The sequence below is a fragment of the Oncorhynchus keta genome, chromosome 28 (assembly GCF_023373465.1).
Source record: "Oncorhynchus keta strain PuntledgeMale-10-30-2019 chromosome 28, Oket_V2, whole genome shotgun sequence".
Taxonomy (NCBI): Eukaryota; Metazoa; Chordata; class Actinopteri; order Salmoniformes; family Salmonidae; genus Oncorhynchus; species Oncorhynchus keta.
In genome coordinates, this window is record NC_068448.1 from 14936561 (window position 1) to 14958636 (window position 22076).

Here is a 22076-nt window from a genome sequence, read left to right on the forward strand (position 1 = left end):
AAAAATCAAAATAAAATGGGCCCAATTCAGATTTAGGAAATCAACGCCTTTCCTACGCACTTTCTCAGTAGTTGGTGTTCAGACTTACCTAATGCAGGCGCGTAGTGTGCTCTACAGGTGTGTCTACCTTGCATACACTGAATAAATGTAATTCAACCACTGAAAACCCTCCCACTTGCTGGCCAACAGATTTTCTTGTGGAGTTTTCATTCAATAGGGTCAGTACATTTATCTTAAGCCATCACTTTAAATACGCTGTACCTTTCATTAGAATTTTGTCGACAGACTCACTAGAACACATTGATAGAACGGGTTCAGAATATAGGGATCAATGAAAGAAAGCCATCTATAGATATATATATATATATATATGCATATTCGTCTCCGTTTCATCACCAACTGATAAAAATACTGAGATTTTGTAGATTTAGGCCATTTTGGGGTTCGGAAAGTATATATGAATGGTTTGGAGTGACTTTACACACAAACTATATTGATGAATCAAAGATAGTGGTTTGATTCATCCTGAAAGTAGCCATATTCAAATTCAGTTCATGGAATTTTGGAAGGTGAGAAAAGTGTACAATAATGGTGGAACAGTAGTCCTATAAATCTACTGGAATCGTCATTAAATCATGGAACTGTACGACAACATGCGCCAGGCTCCAGGTTGAACCTGTTACGTGTGGTCTGAGTTCCATAATAATTCAAATAGGCTGCATGTCTCCAATGAAACAACGTTAACCAACGATGATCCAGTAACACTAGCCTCCCTCAGGAACAACTGCACAGAAGTGACAGAGGAAAAAGGTCAACGGAATGGAATGAAGCAAAATGTAGGCTACAAATTGAAGGAAATTAACACGAAAGTGACAGTTATAAATGTATGTGGGTATTACTGACGGTGGCTCCCGATAGTGGCTAATATTTATCATGATACACATTGTAAAATAATGGAGAAAAGCTGGGAATATAATGAAAATCTAAAGCACATGCATCAACTCAGCAGGTTCAGCCCTACAGAAGCCTATATATAGCTTGGCTCTCCAAATTTCATCCACACAAATTCTGAATAACAGCACAGCTATTTATAGCCCACTTCACTGTGGAAAAGGGACAGCAACATGCAATACATGTCATGTTGATATGATTTTCAGTTTACTTCCACATGACTGGTCTCACATTCGTCTCCAGTGATCATAAGGAAACATTTGACTAAAACAATTGCTATGTGTATTTACAATCCAACTCTCTAAATGGATAACACATTTACCAAGCTGTTATCAATGGCTCTTATCAATTTATAAATTACAGTGCAAAAATCAAGTAGATGCTTTTCCGCTTGGAACCGGCAGCTTGCTTGGCCTTATTCATGGTTTCCTCACCGCGTAAAGGTGGAATTATGAGGGAATGAAGTCAAGTGGGTGAATAGCCTGTTATTTCTCCCCCCCCCCCCCCCAAAAAAAAGATTTAGATGCAAGTGGCTGTTCCACTGGATGTCATAAGGTGTATGCACCAATTTGTAAGTCGCTCTGGATAAGAGCGTCTGCTTATTGACTTAAATGTAATGTAAAATGTAATTATCATGCTTAAGTTCAAGGTCAGAACACACATAGAAAAAAAAGGCAATTATGTCCCATTTACGTGCACTTAACACACATAGGGCTGAATCCTAGAAGGGTTCCTATTAATATCAACGCACAATAGAGTCCCCACAGTCCCCCTAAAGCAGCCCCTACAGTCTGCAATAGAAAATGACTGCCACCGGCACCTAGACTAGTTTGCCAGTTGCAGCCACACCAAGGACTGTATATGCTCAGGTAACCTACCTACGACTGAGGCAGCGCAGGCTCCTCCATTCTTACAGTAGTCTCTACACTGGTTGACCTCACACCTCTCTCCAGTGAAGCTGGGCTGGCACTGACACTTAGCCTGCTGCCTGGTGTTCAGAAAACAGTTCCCTCCGTTCAGGCACTGGACTGTACATGGCCCGGACGGGGGAGCTGGGAGAAGAGGGGGAGAGGTTAATGATAAGAGTCCCACTGGGCACCAAACGTCTATTCAACATCTATTCCATGCTGGTCCACGTCATTTTGTTGAAATGACATGAAAACAACGTTGATTCAACCAGTGTGTGCCCAGTGGGGCGTGTGTACTCACAGAATGGAGACCGTGTGGAAGGCGGTCTCTCCACACATGTGCCGTTTTCAGCCACGCGGTCGTTAGGACAGGTACAGACTGGACCACTGGGGCTGAGCAGACACAACCATTCACACTTCTTCCTGTCACATGGGTTGGTCACTAATGACACAGAGAGAGAACAGACAGAGGGATAACAGACAGTAAGAACCAGAACAGGATCAAGAGAAGCGTCACTAAAATGTGTTAAACTCCACTGAACCATATGTGGAATAGATGTCAACAGTAGTGCACTATGGGGAATAGGAGTCTGATGAAGAACACTATGTGGAATACTGTATATAATGGATAGTTAAATACTGTATATCATGGACAGTGTGTCATAGACAGAGAGTCAGCTAGAGAGAGAGTCAGCTAGAGAGAGAGTCAGCTAGAGAGAGAGTCAGCTAGAGAGAGAGTCAGCTAGACAGACAGACAGACAGACAGACAGACACTCTCTACCGGTTTTTAGCGGTGGTGGTTTGATAAGGGTCAAAAATAAGTGTACTATATGGGGGAGTAGGGTTTCATTTAAAGAAATGAGCTATAGTGTAGGCAGACAGCCACTCACTCTCTGGTTGTTTGTAACGGTGGTAAAGGACAATGTCTGTGGCGTGGTTAATGCCAGTGGTCAGGTTCTCCATGGGGCTCTTGCCAAACTTGTTGACCCGGAACACAAAGTTATTAATGTAGGTGACGCCATATATGTAGTCCTCAAAGATGTCGATGCTGAACGGATGAAGCAGGTCTGGGGAGGTAAGAGGAGAGAGAGTTAGGAACTGTTAATCCTGCCTTAAATATGTCCCTTTCAGAACAAGGACAACCCACTCTGTAAAACAGTGACAACTGTAGCTTGCTTAAAAATACAATTTCACTACTTATCCTTTAATTCATAAATTGTTACCCATGTAAAATTCAGTAGGAAGCAAAGATGGGTGGTACCCTCATAAAACTACACTGAACCCCAGCCCTAAGATAAGTGTAGTTTAGTGTAGTGAACTGAACTGTTTTTGAGTCCTGTGACGGAGATGACAGGGTCGGAGCCGTTGAGTCGCACGCTCCCGATAACAGAGAGCTTAGCGTCCGCCCAGTACAAGCGCTCATTGAAGTAGTCTACCGCCAGACCTGGAGAGAGGAGAAGGAGGAGGTGGTGGTAGAGGAAGAGGAGTAGGAGCGGAAGGAGGAGCGGAGGGTTAAAGAGGACATGGATAACACAAACAGTGACTAGAAAGAAGGTATGATACCACTTACACCACTATGCTAATGCTAGGGCATAATGCTATGTATAATGCTAAGTGTTAGTACTAATGTTAGGCTACAACGCTAATGCTATACAGACCTGTGGGCCACTGGATGTTCTCATGGACCAGGGTCTGTCTCAGGGTTCCATCCATGGCTGCTGTCTCAATCTTAGGGTGGTTTCCCCAGTCGGCCCAGTACAGGGTCCTGAGAACACAGTGAAACGCAGTCAAAACAGCTCAGCAGGAAACACGTTTTTTATTAGAATTTTTTTTCTCCATTTATTTTCGCATTGTCTTTTCCAGGACAGTGGAGGATGCATAACTAGGACAACTCAATATAGCTGGGGTTGGCTGGGCTTGGCTCAGTAGTGGTAAAGGGTACTAGTCTCTGAGTGGTACATCGGTCTAAGGCACTGCTTCGCAGTGCTCGAGGCGTCACTACAGACCCAGCTTCGATCCAGGGCTGTATCACAACCGGCTGTGATCAGGAGTCCCATAGGGCGGTGCACAATTGGCCCAGCATCGTCCAGTTTAGGGGAGGGTTTGTAAATAAGGCCTTAAAGGCCTTAATTGTAAATAAGAATTTATTCTTAACTGACTTGCCTATTTAAATAAAGGTTAAATACAATTAAAAAAATCTCACCCTCTCTGGGGGTCCACTACAATGGCGTTAGGCTCGTCTATCATGCCTGAGATTAGGGTCTTGCGGTGTTTGCCTGAAAGTTGGGCCACCTCGATCACATCTCTGCCAGATTCAGTCCAGTACAGGTTACCAGCCACCCAGTCCACCGCTATCCCCCGAGGCATGTTTAGATGCCCTACAATCTGGTCAGAGGGAGAGATGACAGTGGGATGTTTAGATGCCCTACAATCTGGTCAGAGGGAGAGATGACAGTGGGATGTTTAGATGCCCTACAATCAATCTGGTCAGAGGGAGAGATGACAGTGGGATGTTTAGATGCCCTACAATCTGGTCAGAGGGAGAGATGACAGTGGGATGTTTAGATGCCCTACAATCTGGTCAGAGGGAGAGATGACAGTGGGATGTTTAGATGCCCTACAATCAATCTGGTCAGAGGGAGAGATGACAGTGGGATGTTTAGATGCCCTACAATCTGGTCAGAGGGAGAGATGACAGTGGGATGTTTAGATGCCCTACAATCAATCTGGTCAGAGGGAGAGATGACAGTGGGATGTTTAGATGCCCTACAATCTGGTCAGAGGGAGAGATGACAGTGGGATGTTTAGATGACCTACAATCTGATCAGAGGGAGAGATGACAGTGGGATGTTTAGATGCCCTACAATCTGGTCAGAGGGAGAGATGACAGTGGGATGTTTAGATGCCCTACAATCTGGTCAGAGGGAGAGATGACAGTGGGATGTTTAGATGCCCTACAATCTGGTCAGAGGGAGAGATGACAGTGGGATGTTTAGATGACCTACAATCTGGTCAGAGGGAGAGATGACAGTGGGATGTTTAGATGCCCTACAATCTGATCAGAGGGAGAGATGACAGAGGCATGTTTAGATGCCCTACAATCTGGTCAGAGGGAGAGATGACAGAGGCATGTTTAGATGCCCTACAATCTGATCAGAGGGAGAGATGACAGAGGCATGTTTAGATGCCCTACAATCTGGTCAGAGGGAGAGATGACAGAGGCATGTTTAGATGACCTACAATCTGATCAGAGGGAGAGATGACAGTGGGATGTTTAGATGACCTACATTCTGATCAGAGGGAGAGGTGACAGTGGGATGTTTAGATGACCTACAATCTGATCAGAGGGAGAGATGACAGTGGGATGTTTAGATGCCCTACAATCTGATCAGAGGGAGAGATGACAGTGGGATGTTTAGATGACCTACAATCTGATCAGAGGGAGAGGTGACAGTGGGATGTTTAGATGACCTACAATCTGATCAGAGGGAGAGATGACAGTGGGATGTTTAGATGACCTACAATCTGATCAGAGGGAGAGATGACAGAGGCATGTTTAAGTACATCTCATTATGATGTGAACAGAAAACAACAGACCTTTCTGAACTATGAGACTTGGCACTAACTGCATTCTACTTAGAGTGCCTTGCGAAAGTATTCGGCCCCATTGAACCTTGCGACCTTTTGCCACATTTCAGGCTTCAAACATAAAGATATAAAACTGTATTTTTTTGTGAAGAATCAACAACAAGTGGGACACAATCATGAAGTGGAACGACATTTATTGGATATTTCTAAATTTACCAAATTAAAAACTGAAAAATTGGCCATGCAAAATTATTCAGCCCCCTTAAGTTAATACTTTGTAGCGCCACCTTTCGCTGCGATTACAGCTGTAAGTCGCTTGGGGTATGTCTCTATCAGTTTTGCACATCGAAAGACTGAATTTTTTTCCCATTCCTCCTTGCAAAACAGCTCGAGCTCATTGAGGTTGGATGGAGAGCATTTGTGAACAGCAGTTTTCAGTTCTTTCCACAGATTCGATTGGATTCAAGTATGGACTTTGACTTGGCCATTCTAACACCTGGATATGTTTATTTTTGAACCATTCCATTGTAGATTTTGCTTTATGTTTTGGATCATTGTCTTGTTGGAAGACAAATCTCCGTCCCAGTCTCAGGTCTTTTGCAGACTCCATCAGGTTTTCTTCCAGAATGGTCCTGTATTTGGCTCCATCCATTTGCCCATCAATTTTAACAATCTTCCCTGTCCCTGCTGAAGAAAAGCAGGCCCAAACCATGATGCTGCCACCACCATGTTTGACTGTGGGGATGATGTGTTCAGGGTGATGAGCTGTGTTGCTTTTACGCCAAACATAACGTTTTGCATTGTTGCCAAAAAGTTCAATTTTGGTTTCATCTGACCAGAGCACCTTCTTCCACATGTTTGGTGTGTCTCCCAGGTAGCCTGTGGCAAACTTTAAACAACACTTTTTATGGATATCTTTAAGAAATGGCTTTCTTCTTGCCACTCTTCCATAAAGGCCAGATTTGTGCAATATACGACTGATTGTTGTCCTATGGACAGAGTCTCCCACCTCAGCTGTAGATCTCTGCAGTTCATCCAGAGTGATCATGGGCCTCTTGGCTGCATCTCTGATCAGTCTTCTCCTTGTATGAGCTGAAAGTTTAGAGGGACGGCCAGGTCTTGGTAGATTTGCAGTGGTCTGATACTCCTTCCATTTCAATATTATCACTTGCACAGTGCTCCTTGGGATGTTTAAAGCTTGGGAAATCTTTTTGTATCCAAATCCGGCTTTAAACTTCTTCACAACAGTATCTCGGACCTGCCTGGTGTGTTCCTTGTTCTTCATGATGCTCTCTGCGCTTTTAAGGGACCTCTGAGTGCAGGTGCATTTATACGGATACTTGATTACACACAGGTGGATTGTATTTATCATCATTAGTCATTTAGGTCAACATTGGATCTTTCAGAGATCCTCACTGAACTTCTGGAGAGAGTTTGCTGCACTGAAAGTAAAGGGGCTGAATAATTCTGCACGCCCAATTTTTCAGTTTTTGATTTGTTAAAAAAGTTAGAAATATCCAATAAATGTCGTTCCACTTCATGATTGTGTCCCACTTGTTGTTGATTCTTCACAAAAAAATACAGTTTTATATCTTTATGTTTGAAGCCTGAAATGTGGCAAAAAGTCGCAAAGTTCAAGGGGGCCGAATACTTTCGCAAGGCACTGTATATTGTATCACACATAGGATGTCATAACAGTGCCCATGTTTTAGTGTGTGTGTCTGTTTGTTTGTGTGTGTGTGTACATGTGTGAGTGTGTACATGTTTATTTAAAAAAAAATAATCCATTATTTTACCAGGTAAGTTGACTGAGAACACATTGTCATTTACAGCAACGACCTGGGGAATAGTTACAGGGGAGAGGAGGGGGATGAATGAGCCAATTGTTAACTGGGGATTATTAGGTGACCATGATGGTTTGAGGGCCAGATTGGGAATTTAGCCAGGACACCAGGGTTAACTCCCCTACTTTTACAATAAGTGCCATGGGACCTTTAATGACCTCAGAGAGTCAGGATACCCATTTAACGTCCCATCCGAAAGACGGCACCCTACAGAGGGCAGTGTCCCCAATTACTGCCCTGGGGCATTGGGATATTTTTTAGACCAGAGGAATGAGTGCCTCTTACTGGCTCTCCAACACCACTTCCAGAAGCATCTGGTCTCCCATGCAGTGACTGACCAGGACCAACCCTGCTTAGCTTCACAAGCAAGCCAGCAGTGGTATGCAGGGTGGTATGCTGCTGGCATGTGAGTATGTGTGTGTGTAAGTGTGTGTGTCCTTGTGTGTGTGTGTGTGCGCACGCGTACATTCCTGTTAGTGTCACTCAAGCCTCACCTCCAGGGTAGTAACACCTCCCTCACTATGGCGGCGGTTACGGCGTGTATTTGACAATGTGCCAGAAGATGACGATGATGAAGGCAGCTCGTAGGAGGAGATTCTGCCAGTGTGCCAGTTGGTCCAGTAGATGCGGTTGGTCTTGACGTGCAGGTCCATGGCATCGATGCGCACATTGGCATCGCCCTGGAAGCTCTGCTCGTAACGCCAATTGGGCATGCCAGGGTCCAGACTGCGAATCTCGTTGTCATCAGCGATGTAGAGCACCTGTCTGCTACTGTTCTGGTCTGGAAAGACCGGAGGGAAGGGTTGAAGGGCGGGAGGAGGGAGAGAGGAGTCAGGAAATGAAGAAAGAACTTCGACACAGAATTCATGAAAATGTCAACGCATTCATTGTGGCTGAGGAAGGGTTAAGAATACACTATTTCAAAGTATTTAGGATTTGAAGAAGAAAAATACACTACTAAAAGGACACTACACTGCTAGAAGGACACTACTATAAGAACACTACACTACTAGAAGGACACTACACTGCTAGAAGGACACTACACTACTAGAAGGACACTACACTACTAGAAGGACACTGCACTACTAGAAGGACACTACACTGCTAGAAGGACACTACACTACTAGAAGAACACCACTATAAGAACACTACACTACTAGAAGGACACTACACTACTAGAAGGACACTACTAGTAGGACACTACACTGCTAGAAGGACACTACACTACTAGAAGAACACCACTATAAGAACACTACACTACTAGAATGACACTACACTACTAAAAGGACACTACACTGCTAGAAGGACACTACACTACTAGAAGGACACTACACTGCTAGAAGGACACTACACTACTAGAAGAACACCACTATAAGAACACTACACTACTAGAAGGATAGTACACTACTAGAAGGACACTACACTACTAGAATAACACTACTAGAAGGACACTACACTACTAGAATAACACTACTAGAAGAACACTACTAGAAGGACACTACACTACTAGAAGAACACTACGAGAAGGACACTACACTACTAGAAGAACACTACTAGAAGAACACTACTAGAAGAACACTAAACTGCTATAAGAACACTACACTACTAGAATAACACTACACTACTATAAGGACCCTACACTACTAGAAGAACACTACACTACTAGAAGAACACCACACTACTAGAAGAACACTACACTACTATACGAACACTACACTACTATACGAACACTACACTACTAGAACACTAAACTACTAGAAGAACACTACTAGAATAACACTACTAGAATAACACTACACTACTAGAAGGACACTACACTACTAGAAGAACACTACACTACTAGAAGAACACTAAACTACTAGAAGAACACTACACTACTAGAAGGACACTACACTACTACAATAACACGAAACTACTAGAAGAACACTACACTACTAGAAAAACACTACTAGAAGAACACCACTATAAGAACACTACACTACTAGAAGAACACTACACTACTAGAAGAACACTAAACTACTAGAAGAACACTACACTACTAGAAGAACAGTACTAGAAGAACACCACTAGAAGAACACTACACTACTAGAAGAACACCACTATAAGAACACTACACTACTAGAAGAACACTAAACTACTAGAAGAACACTACACTACTAGAAGAACACTACTAGAAGGACACTACACTACTAGAAGAACACTACTAGAAGAACATTACACTACTAGAAGAACACCACAATAAGAACACTACACTACTAGAATCACACTACACTGCTAGAAGGACACTACACTACTAGAATGACACTACACTACTAGAAGTACACAACTAGAAAAACACTACACTACTAGAAGAACACTATTAGAAGAACACTACTAGAATAACACTACTAGAATAACACTAGACTACTAGAAGTACACTACTAGAATCACACCACACTACTTGAAGAACACTCCACTACTAGAAGAACACTACTAGAAAAACATTACACTACTAGAAGAACACTACACTACTAGAAAAACACTACTAGAAGAACACTACACTACTATAAGAACACTACACTACTAGAAGTACACTACTAGAATAACACTACTCGAAGAACACTACACTACTAGAATAACACTACTAGAAGTACACTACTAGAAGAACACCACACTACTAGAAGAACACTACACTGCTAGAAGGACACTACATTACTAGAAGAACACCACACTACTAGAAGAACACTACACTACTAGAAGAACACGACACTACGAGAAGAACACGACACTACTAGAAGAACACTACACTACTAGAAGAACACTACTAGAAAAACACTACACTACTAGAATAACACCACTAGAAGAACACTACACTACTAGAAGAACACTACACTACTAGAAGAACACCACTAGAAGAACACTACACTACTAGTAGAACACTACACTACTAGAAGAACACTACACTACTAGAATAACACTACACTACTAGAAGAACACTACACTACTAGAAGAACACTACACTACTAGAAAACACTACACTACTAGAAGAACACTAAACTACTAGAAGAACACGACACTACTAGAAGAACACTACACTACTAGAATAACACTACTAGAAGAACACTAAACTACTAGAAGAACACGACACTACTAGAATAACACTACACTACTAGAATAACACTACTAGAAGAACACTACACTACTAGAAGAACACTACACTACTAGAAGAACACTACTAGAAGAACACTACTAGAAGAACACTACACTACTAGAAGAACACTACACTACTAGAAGAACACTACTAGAAGAACACTACTAGAAGAACACTACACTACTAGAAGAACACTACACTACTAGAATAACACTAAACTACTAGAAGAACACTATACTACTAGAAGAACAGTACTAGAAGAACACCACTAGAAGAACACTACACTACTAGAAGAACACCACTATAAGAACACTACACTACCAGAAGAACACTAAACTACTAGAAGAACACCACTATAAGAACACTACACTACTAGAAGAACACTAAACTACTAGAAGAACACTACACTACTAGAAGAACACTACTAGAAGGGCACTACACTCCTAGAAGAACACTACTAGAAGAACACTACACTACTAGAAGAACACCACAATAAGAACACTACACTGCTAGAAGGACACTACACTACTAGAATGACACTACACTACTAGAAGTACACAACTAGAAAAACACTACACTACTAGAAGAACACTATTAGAAGAACACTACTAGAATAACACTACTAGAAGAACACTAGACTACTAGAAGTACACTACTAGAATCACACCACACTACTTGAAGAACACTACACTACTAGAAGAACACTACTAGAAGAACACCACACTACTAGAAGAACACTACACTACTAGAAGTACACTACTAGAAAAACATTACACTACTAGAAGAACACTACACTACTAGAAAAACACTACTAGAAGAACACCACACTACTAGAAGAACACTACACTACTAGAAGTACACTACTAGAATCACACCACACTACTTGAAGAACACTACACTACTAGAATAACACTACTAGAAGAACACTACACTACTATAATAACACTACACTACTAGAAGTACACTACTAGAATAACACTACTCGAAGAACACTACACTACTAGAATAACACTACTAGAAGTACACTACTAGAAGAACACCACACTACTAGAAGGACACCACACTACTAGAATAACACTACACTGCTAGAAGGACACTACATTACTAGAAGGACACTACACTACTAGAAGAACACTACTAGAAGAACACTACACTACTAGAAGAACACGACACTACAAGAAGAACACGACACTACTAGAAGAACACTACACTACTAGAAGAACACTACTAGAAGAACACTACACTACTAGAATAACACCACTAGAAGAACACTACACTACTAGAAGAACACTAAACTACTAGAAGAACACTACACTACTAGAAGAACACTACTAGAAGGACACTACACTACTAGAAGAACACTACTAGAAGAACATTACACTACTAGAAGAACACCACAATAAGAACACTACACTACTAGAATCACACTACACTGCTAGAAGGACACTACACTACTAGAATGACACTACACTACTAGAAGTACACAACTAGAAAAACACTACACTACTAGAAGAACACTATTAGAAGAACACTACTAGAATAACACTACTAGAATAACACTAGACTACTAGAAGTACACTACTAGAATCACACCACACTACTTGAAGAACACTCCACTACTAGAAGAACACTACTAGAAAAACATTACACTACTAGAAGAACACTACACTACTAGAAAAACACTACTAGAAGAACACTACACTACTATAAGAACACTACACTACTAGAAGTACACTACTAGAATAACACTACTCGAAGAACACTACACTACTAGAATAACACTACTAGAAGTACACTACTAGAAGAACACCACACTACTAGAAGAACACTACACTGCTAGAAGGACACTACATTACTAGAAGAACACCACACTACTAGAAGAACACTACACTACTAGAAGAACACGACACTACGAGAAGAACACGACACTACTAGAAGAACACTACACTACTAGAAGAACACTACTAGAAAAACACTACACTACTAGAATAACACCACTAGAAGAACACTACACTACTAGAAGAACACTACACTACTAGAAGAACACCACTAGAAGAACACTACACTACTAGTAGAACACTACACTACTAGAAGAACACTACACTACTAGAATAACACTACACTACTAGAAGAACACTACACTACTAGAAGAACACTACACTACTAGAAAAACACTACACTACTAGAAGAACACTAAACTACTAGAAGAACACGACACTACTAGAAGAACACTACACTACTAGAATAACACTACTAGAAGAACACTAAACTACTAGAAGAACACGACACTACTAGAATAACACTACACTACTAGAATAACACTACTAGAAGAACACTACACTACTAGAAGAACACTACACTACTAGAAGAACACTACTAGAAGAACACTACTAGAAGAACACTACACTACTAGAAGAACACTACACTACTAGAAGAACACTACTAGAAGAACACTACTAGAAGAACACTACACTACTAGAAGAACACTACACTACTAGAATAACACTAAACTACTAGAAGAACACTATACTACTAGAAGAACAGTACTAGAAGAACACCACTAGAAGAACACTACACTACTAGAAGAACACCACTATAAGAACACTACACTACCAGAAGAACACTAAACTACTAGAAGAACACCACTATAAGAACACTACACTACTAGAAGAACACTAAACTACTAGAAGAACACTACACTACTAGAAGAACACTACTAGAAGGGCACTACACTCCTAGAAGAACACTACTAGAAGAACACTACACTACTAGAAGAACACCACAATAAGAACACTACACTGCTAGAAGGACACTACACTACTAGAATGACACTACACTACTAGAAGTACACAACTAGAAAAACACTACACTACTAGAAGAACACTATTAGAAGAACACTACTAGAATAACACTACTAGAAGAACACTAGACTACTAGAAGTACACTACTAGAATCACACCACACTACTTGAAGAACACTACACTACTAGAAGAACACTACTAGAAGAACACCACACTACTAGAAGAACACTACACTACTAGAAGTACACTACTAGAAAAACATTACACTACTAGAAGAACACTACACTACTAGAAAAACACTACTAGAAGAACACCACACTACTAGAAGAACACTACACTACTAGAAGTACACTACTAGAATCACACCACACTACTTGAAGAACACTACACTACTAGAATAACACTACTAGAAGAACACTACACTACTATAATAACACTACACTACTAGAAGTACACTACTAGAATAACACTACTCGAAGAACACTACACTACTAGAATAACACTACTAGAAGTACACTACTAGAAGAACACCACACTACTAGAAGGACACCACACTACTAGAATAACACTACACTGCTAGAAGGACACTACATTACTAGAAGGACACTACACTACTAGAAGAACACTACTAGAAGAACACTACACTACTAGAAGAACACGACACTACAAGAAGAACACGACACTACTAGAAGAACACTACACTACTAGAAGAACACTACTAGAAGAACACTACACTACTAGAATAACACCACTAGAAGAACACTACACTACTAGAAGAACACTACACTACTAGAAGAACACTACACTACTAGAAGAACACTACACTACTAGAAGAACACCACTAGAAGAACACTACACTACTAGTAGAACACTACACTACTAGAAGAACACTACACTACTAGAATAACACTACACTACTAGAAGAACACTACACTACTAGAAAAACACTACACTACTAGAAGAACACGACAGTACTAGAAGAACACTACACTGCTAGCAGAACACTACACTACTAGAATAACACTACTAGAAGAACACTAAACTACTAGAAGAACACGACACTACTAGAAGAACACTACACTACTAGAATAACACTACTAGAAGAACACTACACTACTAGAAGAACACTACACTACTAGAAGAACACTACACTACTAGAATAACACTACTAGAAGAACACTACACTACTAGAAGAACACGACACTACTAGAAGAACACTACACTACTAGAAGAACACGACACTACAAGAAGAACACGACACTACTAGAAGAACACTACACTACTAGAAGAACACTACTAGAAGAACACTACACTACTAGAATAACACCACTAGAAGAACACTACACTACTAGAAGAACACTACACTACTAGAAGAACACTACACTACTAGAAGAACACTACACTACTAGAAGAACACCACTAGAAGAACACTACACTACTAGTAGAACACTACACTACTAGAAGAACACTACACTACTAGAATAACACTACACTACTAGAAGAACACTACACTACTAGAAAAACACTACACTACTAGAAGAACACGACAGTACTAGAAGAACACTACACTGCTAGCAGAACACTACACTACTAGAATAACACTACTAGAAGAACACTAAACTACTAGAAGAACACGACACTACTAGAAGAACACTACACTACTAGAATAACACTACTAGAAGAACACTACACTACTAGAAGAACACGACACTACTAGAAGAACACTACACTACTAGAATAACACTACACTACTAGAAGAACACTACACTACTAGAAGAACACTACACTACTAGAAGAACACTACTTGAAGAACACTACACTACTAGAAGAACACTACACTACTAGAAGAACACTACACTACTAGAAGAACACTACACTACTAGAAGAACACTACACTACTAGAAGAACACTACACCACTGGAAGAATATGCTACTTACTGTCAGCCTTGCAGGTGTCGTTGATCCTGGTGAAGTGTTTGTGGCAGCTACACTTGTAGGATCCCTTGGTGTTGTTGCACATGTGGGAGCACACCCCAAACTGCTTACACTCATTCTTATCTGAGAGGGGTCAGGGGTTAATAATTGAGGTACCTCAATTAGCATTTGAAGTGTAAGTATATTTGAAATATACTGATTGAGCTCTGAGTGAGCGAGTGTACATGAAATGTGGGCTTGTAACCTTGTGATGATATTTTGGGATATGGGATTGAAAGTGAGATATCCCAGTAGATACTGTTTGTAACACGTGTGTAATAAGCTTGACCCTGTAGAGGACATCCTGGTGTGTGTAATACGCTTGACCCTGTAGAGGACATCCTGGTGTGTGGAGTGTACCTTCACAGGTGTTATGAGCAGTCTTCTGGAAGCCTGGTTTGCAGGAGCAGAAGGAGTCTGTCTGGTTGCTGACACAGTGTGCCTCGTCCCCGTCCCCACACAGAGTCCTGTTACTCCTGCAGTTGTTCAGCTTGGTGTCTGCAGGGTCAGAGACACACCACAGGCAGAGAAGAAAATGTTGATACACAACAGTGTTGAGCCATTGGAAGGTTAACGGAACATTGTGTGAGAAAAAGAAACCAACGCTGTCTTCTCCAACATGCCATTAGAACAGTAGACATGGTGATGTGTTAACCAGTCATGACTTGGGGTCACCTGTCTTGCAGTGGATCTCATCTGAACCGTAGTCCTCACAGTCATTGAAGAAGTTACAGCGCAGGCTGGAGCTAATGCACCTGCCATTGGCACACAGGAACTCATCCTTGTCACAGGTAGGCTGGGCTGGAGGGGGCTCTGAGAAAACACACATAGACCAACCATCACATTGCTCCTGAGGGGATAAATAAAGGTGTATTAAATGTCTATTGAATTAAATGAACACAACCACTCTGATCCAATGTCTATAATTGCATACCACTGAATAAAAGGACGATGAAGCCCTGTATTGGATTTGCATTCTGTCATAGGTAACATAAGTGGTACGGTAGGTGTAACGATGGAACCTCTCCACAGGGACAAACAGCTCATCAAGGAGACAGCCTTGTGTTGGTGTGTGCTAAAGGCCAGCAGCACAGGAAACTCACGGCAGTTGAGCTCATCAGAGTTGTCCCCGCAGTTGTCAACTCCGTCACACTGTTTGGACACTTTCAGACACACACGGTCGTTCTGGCAGCGGAAATTCCTTGTGGGGGGGCACTGGAACCTCCCTAAGGGAAGGAGAAAGAGGGGTTAGGAGTCAAGGAGTTAGAACTCAGAACAGGCTTTAGGATGCATACCATTTTCAGACCATCGTGACAACTCCACCTGAACTGTGGTGGCTCTGATATTTTATTTCACATTGTCCTTCCCATCATGATGGATGAGTAACTAGGCCAGCACAGTACAAGTCAGTTCAGCTCGGTACTGTGAAAAGGGTACTAGTAGACAGGATATGATGTCACAGGATCTGATGTCACTACTCACTGCACTCGTCAGGGTTCTCGTCCGAGTTGTCTCCACAGTCGTCCTCTCCGTCGCATTTCCAGGCCAGGGGCTTACACAGCGTGTTGTTACACTGGAAGTCATCCAGGGGGCAGTGTCTCTCAACTGAGACAGGGAGAGGGGAAGAAGAACAGTAGGTTACCCATTATTGACCCTGTTCCGGTAGATCACAGGCAGGATCTACAGGCTGCACATCTCCAGAATCCCTCTCAATTAATAAACATAGAGGACTCCCGAGTGGCACAGCGGTCTAAGGCACTGCATCTCAGTGCTAGAGGCGTCACTACAGACCCTGGTTTGATTCCAGGCTGTATCACAACCGCCCGTGATTGGGAGTCCCATAAGGTGGCGCCCAGTGTTGTCCAGCTTAGGGGAGGGTTTGGCTGGGGTAGGCCATCATTGTAAATAATAATTTGTTCTGAACAAATTTTCCTAGTTAAATAAAGGATAAATAAAAAAGGATGTTTTATCTCAGTATAACCACTCCCTTTTAGTACTGTGGCCATCTCAAACACCAGCATGAGCAAGGCACATGGGGACACAAACACACTCACCAGCAATGTGACACTTCTCCTCATCGCTGCCGTCCAAACAGTCAGCATCTGCGTCACAGCGCCAGCGGTTGGGGATACAGTGGCCGTTCTTACACTGGAACTGATCAGTGTCACACTTCAGGTCACAGCCGTCCTGAGGAGCAAGCACACACACACACACACACACACACACACACACACACACACACACACACACACACACACACACACACACACACACACACACACACACACACACACACACACACACACACACACACACACACACACACACACACACACACACACACACACACACACACACACACACACACTTAACCACTCAGGTCAACCGATAACATAGAGAGGTTGTTAGTAGGGGAGAGTGGGGTAAGTTGAGCCACCCTATAATTTATAATTTGACCAAATATTCACTGAAGAGGTCATCATTTCATGGAGTCTGTGAAGGAAGAAACCACATGGGAAAAAAGGTAAATAAGTTAGGTTCAAAAAATGGGATATTGTGTCATTTATTGTGTTTGAGGTTTCATGATGCTTGTATACTAAACGAAGTAGATCATTGAGCTTCATTATAGACATATAGCTGGGTGGTTCGAGCCCTGAATGCTGACTGACTGAAAGCCATGGTATATCAGACCGTATACCACGGGTATGACAAAACATGACTTTTTACCGGTTTATAATAGCAATAAGGCACCTCGGGGGTTTGTGATATACGGCCAATATACCACAGCTAAGGGCTATATCCAGGCACTCCGCGTTGCGCATAAGAACCGCCCTTAGCCGTTGTATATAGGCCATATAACACACCCCCTCGTGCCGTATTGCTTCAATTTGAGGTCCTAGACCTAGCAGGAAAGTGCATCCTTGTAGCTGTGTGGGCTAGTGTAGTCAAAATGTTTTCCTTGGGGTAAGTTGAGCCAATGGCCATGGGGTAAGTTGAGCCAATGGCCATGGGGTAAGTTGAGCCAATGGCCATGGGGTAAGTTGAGCCGAATGCCATGGGGTAAGTTGAGCCAATGGCCATGGGGTAAGTTGAGCCGATGGCCATGGGGTAAGTTGAGCCGATGGCCATGGGGTAAGTTGAGCCGATGGCCATGGGGTAAGTTGAGCCGATGGCCATGGGGTAAGTTGAGCCGATGGCCATGGGGTAAGTTGAGCCGATGGCCATGGGGTAAGTTGAGCCGATGGCCATGGGGTAAGTTGAGCCGATGGCCATGGGGTAAGTTGAGCCGATGGCCATGGGGTAAGTTGAGCCGATGGCCATGGGGTAAATTGAGCCGATGGCCATGGGGTAAGTTGAGCCGATGGCCATGGGGTAAGTTGAGCCAATGATTGAGCCAATGGCAAGTTGAGCAAATTGAAGTGTTCTCTTCCCAGGTATAATACAAGGCATTTTCACTGGGATATGAAGTAACAACAGGGCCTGGCCGATGTTACAAATGTTTAAAACAAGTTAAAGTGTTTGTTACAATTTGAACAATTTAAAGACAAAATTGTGTTGAATTGTGTTTGGGAATTAGAGAAATAAAGAAGGCAGTGGTAATATTTCATTCAGCACAGAAATTTGTAGACGGCTTAACTTACCCTGTCCTGTGGCTTAATTTACCCTGTCCTGTGGCTTAACTTACCCTGTCCTGTGGCTTAATTTACCCTGTCCTGTGGCTTAATTTACCCTGTCCTGTGGCTTAATTTACCCTGTCCTGTGGCTTAATTTACCCTGTCCTGTGGCTTAATTTACCCTGTCCTGTGGCTTAATTTACCCTGTCCTGTGGCTTAATTTACCCTGTCCTGTGGCTTAACTTACCCTGTCCTGTGGCTTAACTTACCCTGTCCTGTGGCTTAATTTACCCTGTCCTGTGGCTTAATTTACCCTGTCCTGTGGCTTAACTTACCCTGTCCTGTGGCTTAATTTACCCTGTCCTGTGGCTTAATTTACCCTGTCCTGTGGCTTAATTTACCCTGTCCTGTGGCTTAATTTACCCTGTCCTGTGGCTTAATTTACCCTGTCCTGTGGCTTAATTTACCCTGTCCTGTGGCTTAATTTACCCTGTCCTGTGGCTTAACTTACCCTGTCCTGTGGCTTAACTTACCCTGTCCTGTGGCTTAATTTACCCTGTCCTGTGGCTTAATTTACCCTGTCCTGTGGCTTAACTTACCCTGTCCTGTGGCTTAACTTACCCTGTCCTGTGGCTTAATTTACCCTGTCCTGTGGCTTAATTTACCCTGTCCTGTGGCTTAATTTACCCTGTCCTGTGGCTTAACTTACCCTGTCCTGTGGCTTAATTTACCCTGTCCTGTGGCTTAATTTACCCTGTCCTGTGGCTTAATTTACCCTGTCCTGTGGCTTAATTTACCCTGTCCTGTGGCTTAATTTACCCTGTCCTGTGGCTTAATTTACCCTGTCCTGTGGCTTAACTTACCCTGTCCTGTGGCTTAATTTACCCTGTCCTGTGGCTTAATTTACCCTGTCCTGTGGCTTAATTTACCCTGTCCTGTGGCTTAATTTACCCTGTCCTGTGGCTTAATTTACCCTGTCCTGTGGCTTAATTTACCCTGTCCTGTGGCTTAACCTACCCTGTCCTGTGGCTTAACTTACCCTGTCCTGTGGCTTAATTTACCCTGTCCTGTGGCTTAACTTACCCTGTCCTGTGGCTTAATTTACCCTGTCCTGCGGCTTAACTTACCCTGTCCTGCGGCTTAACTTACCCTGTCCTGTGGCTTAACTTACCCTGTCCTGTGGCTTAACTTACCCTGTCCTGTGGCTTAACTTACCCTGTCCTGTGGCTTAACCTACCCTGTCCTGTGGCTTAACTTACCCTGTCCTGTGGCTTAACTTACCCTGTCCTGTGGCTTAACTTACCCTGTCCTGTGGCTTAATTTACCCTGTCCTGTGGCTTAACTTACCCTGTCCTGTGGCTTAACTTACTCTGTCCTGTGGCTAAACTTACCCTGTCCTGTGTCTTAACTTACTCTGTCCTGTGGCTAAAATTACCCTGTCCTGCGGCTAAACTTACCCTGTCCTGCGGCTAAACTTACCTCATACACGGGAATAAGTTGTGCCAAGAGACAATTGTTTTGGGACAAGCTATGTTTTCAAAACTGTAATATTTACATTAATTCAGATTATTTCCAGGTGTACACACCATCCTGAAATATATGTAGATATCTTTGTTTGAATATTTGCCTTGACGGAGTGATGCTGAATGTTAAGAATTGCTCAACTTACCCCACTCTCTCCTACAGTATGAGTCAGTAGTGTTATCTATTACACATGTGTCTAACTCAGATATGTTGCTATGGTTGAGTCAGGTGTGTTACCTCATCAGATCCGTCAGCACAGTCATGGTCTCCATCACACTTCCACCTCCCGGCGATACAGCGTCCGTTGGTACAGGCAAACTCACTCTCTGAGCACTGCCGTGGGACTGCAAAGATACAGCAACACAGGTCTCACATAACAAACATTATACTGTATAGCTTAGCTGGAAATGGCTTCCAAATACGTGTTGTTTTTAGTAAAAGTCCAAATTCACAAATAACATACCACAACACAACACCTCACAGCACACCACAACAGACCACAACACACAACAACACCTCATAAGACACCACAACAACACCTCATATCACCTCACAACACACCACAACATCTCATAAGACACCACAACACACAATGACACCTCATAACACCTCACACCACAACACATTACAGCACCTCATAACAGACCACAACACAACACCTCACAGCACACCACAACAGACCACAACACACAACAACACCTCATAAGACACCACAACGACACCTCATATCACCTCACAACACACCACAACATCTCATAAGACACCACAACACACAATGACACCTCATAACACCTCACACCACAACACATTACAGCACCTCATAACAGACCACAACACAACACCTCACAGCACACCACAACAGACCACAACAACACCTCATAAGACACCACAACGACACCTCATATCACCTCACAACACACCACAACATCTCATAAGACACCACAACACACAATGACACCTCATAACACCTCACACCACAACACATTACAGCACCTCATAACAGACCACAACACAACACCTCACAGCACACCACAACAGACCACAACACACAACAACACCTCATAAGACACCACAACACATTACAGCACCTCACAACAGACCACACCACACCACAACTGACCACACCACAACACACATCACCTACCCTCACACCACAACACATTTCAGCACCTCACAACACCTCGCAATACAACGCAACAGACCACAACACAACACAACACACCACCTCACACCACAAATGACCACAACACCTAACATCACAACACATTACAGCACCTCACAACACAACACAACAGACCACAACACAACACACCACAACACCTCATAGCACAACACATTACAGCACCTCACACCACAACACCTCACACCACAACACATCACACCACAACTGACCACACCACAACACATTACAGCGCCTCACACCACAACACATCACACCACAAATGACCACAACACCTAACATCACAACACATTACAGCACCTCACAACACACCACAACTGACCACACCACAACACATTACAGCACCTCACACCACAACACATCACACCACAAATGACCACAACACCTAACATCACAACACATTACAGCACCTCACACCACCTCACAACACACCACAACTGACCACACCACAACACATTACAGCACCTCACACCACAACACCTCACAACACCTCACACCTCACAACACAACATTTCAGCTCACAACCCAATACAGCACCTCACACCACACCACAACACATCAC

At 42.7% G+C, this 22076-nt stretch overlaps 1 protein-coding gene across 2 annotated transcripts in view; it reads right to left on the reverse strand.

The window, feature by feature from the left end:
- The window catches only part of LOC118360521 (low-density lipoprotein receptor-related protein 1-like), a 260259-nt gene that overhangs the window by 14071 nt on the left and 224112 nt on the right, over positions 1-22076 (reverse strand). For both annotated transcript variants that reach the window (XM_052484956.1, XM_052484955.1), the window contains exons 70-83: positions 20572-20678; positions 17251-17383; positions 16679-16801; positions 16300-16422; positions 15872-16009; positions 15557-15694; positions 15161-15280; positions 7786-8072; positions 4063-4244; positions 3518-3624; positions 3184-3303; positions 2750-2926; positions 2161-2301; positions 1830-2003 (exon numbers count right to left, since the gene is read on the reverse strand). In XM_052484956.1, the coding sequence (XP_052340916.1) occupies positions 1830-2003; positions 2161-2301; positions 2750-2926; positions 3184-3303; positions 3518-3624; positions 4063-4244; positions 7786-8072; positions 15161-15280; positions 15557-15694; positions 15872-16009; positions 16300-16422; positions 16679-16801; positions 17251-17383; positions 20572-20678 (2070 nt within the window). The remainder of the gene's footprint in view (positions 1-1829; positions 2004-2160; positions 2302-2749; positions 2927-3183; positions 3304-3517; positions 3625-4062; positions 4245-7785; positions 8073-15160; positions 15281-15556; positions 15695-15871; positions 16010-16299; positions 16423-16678; positions 16802-17250; positions 17384-20571; positions 20679-22076) is intronic.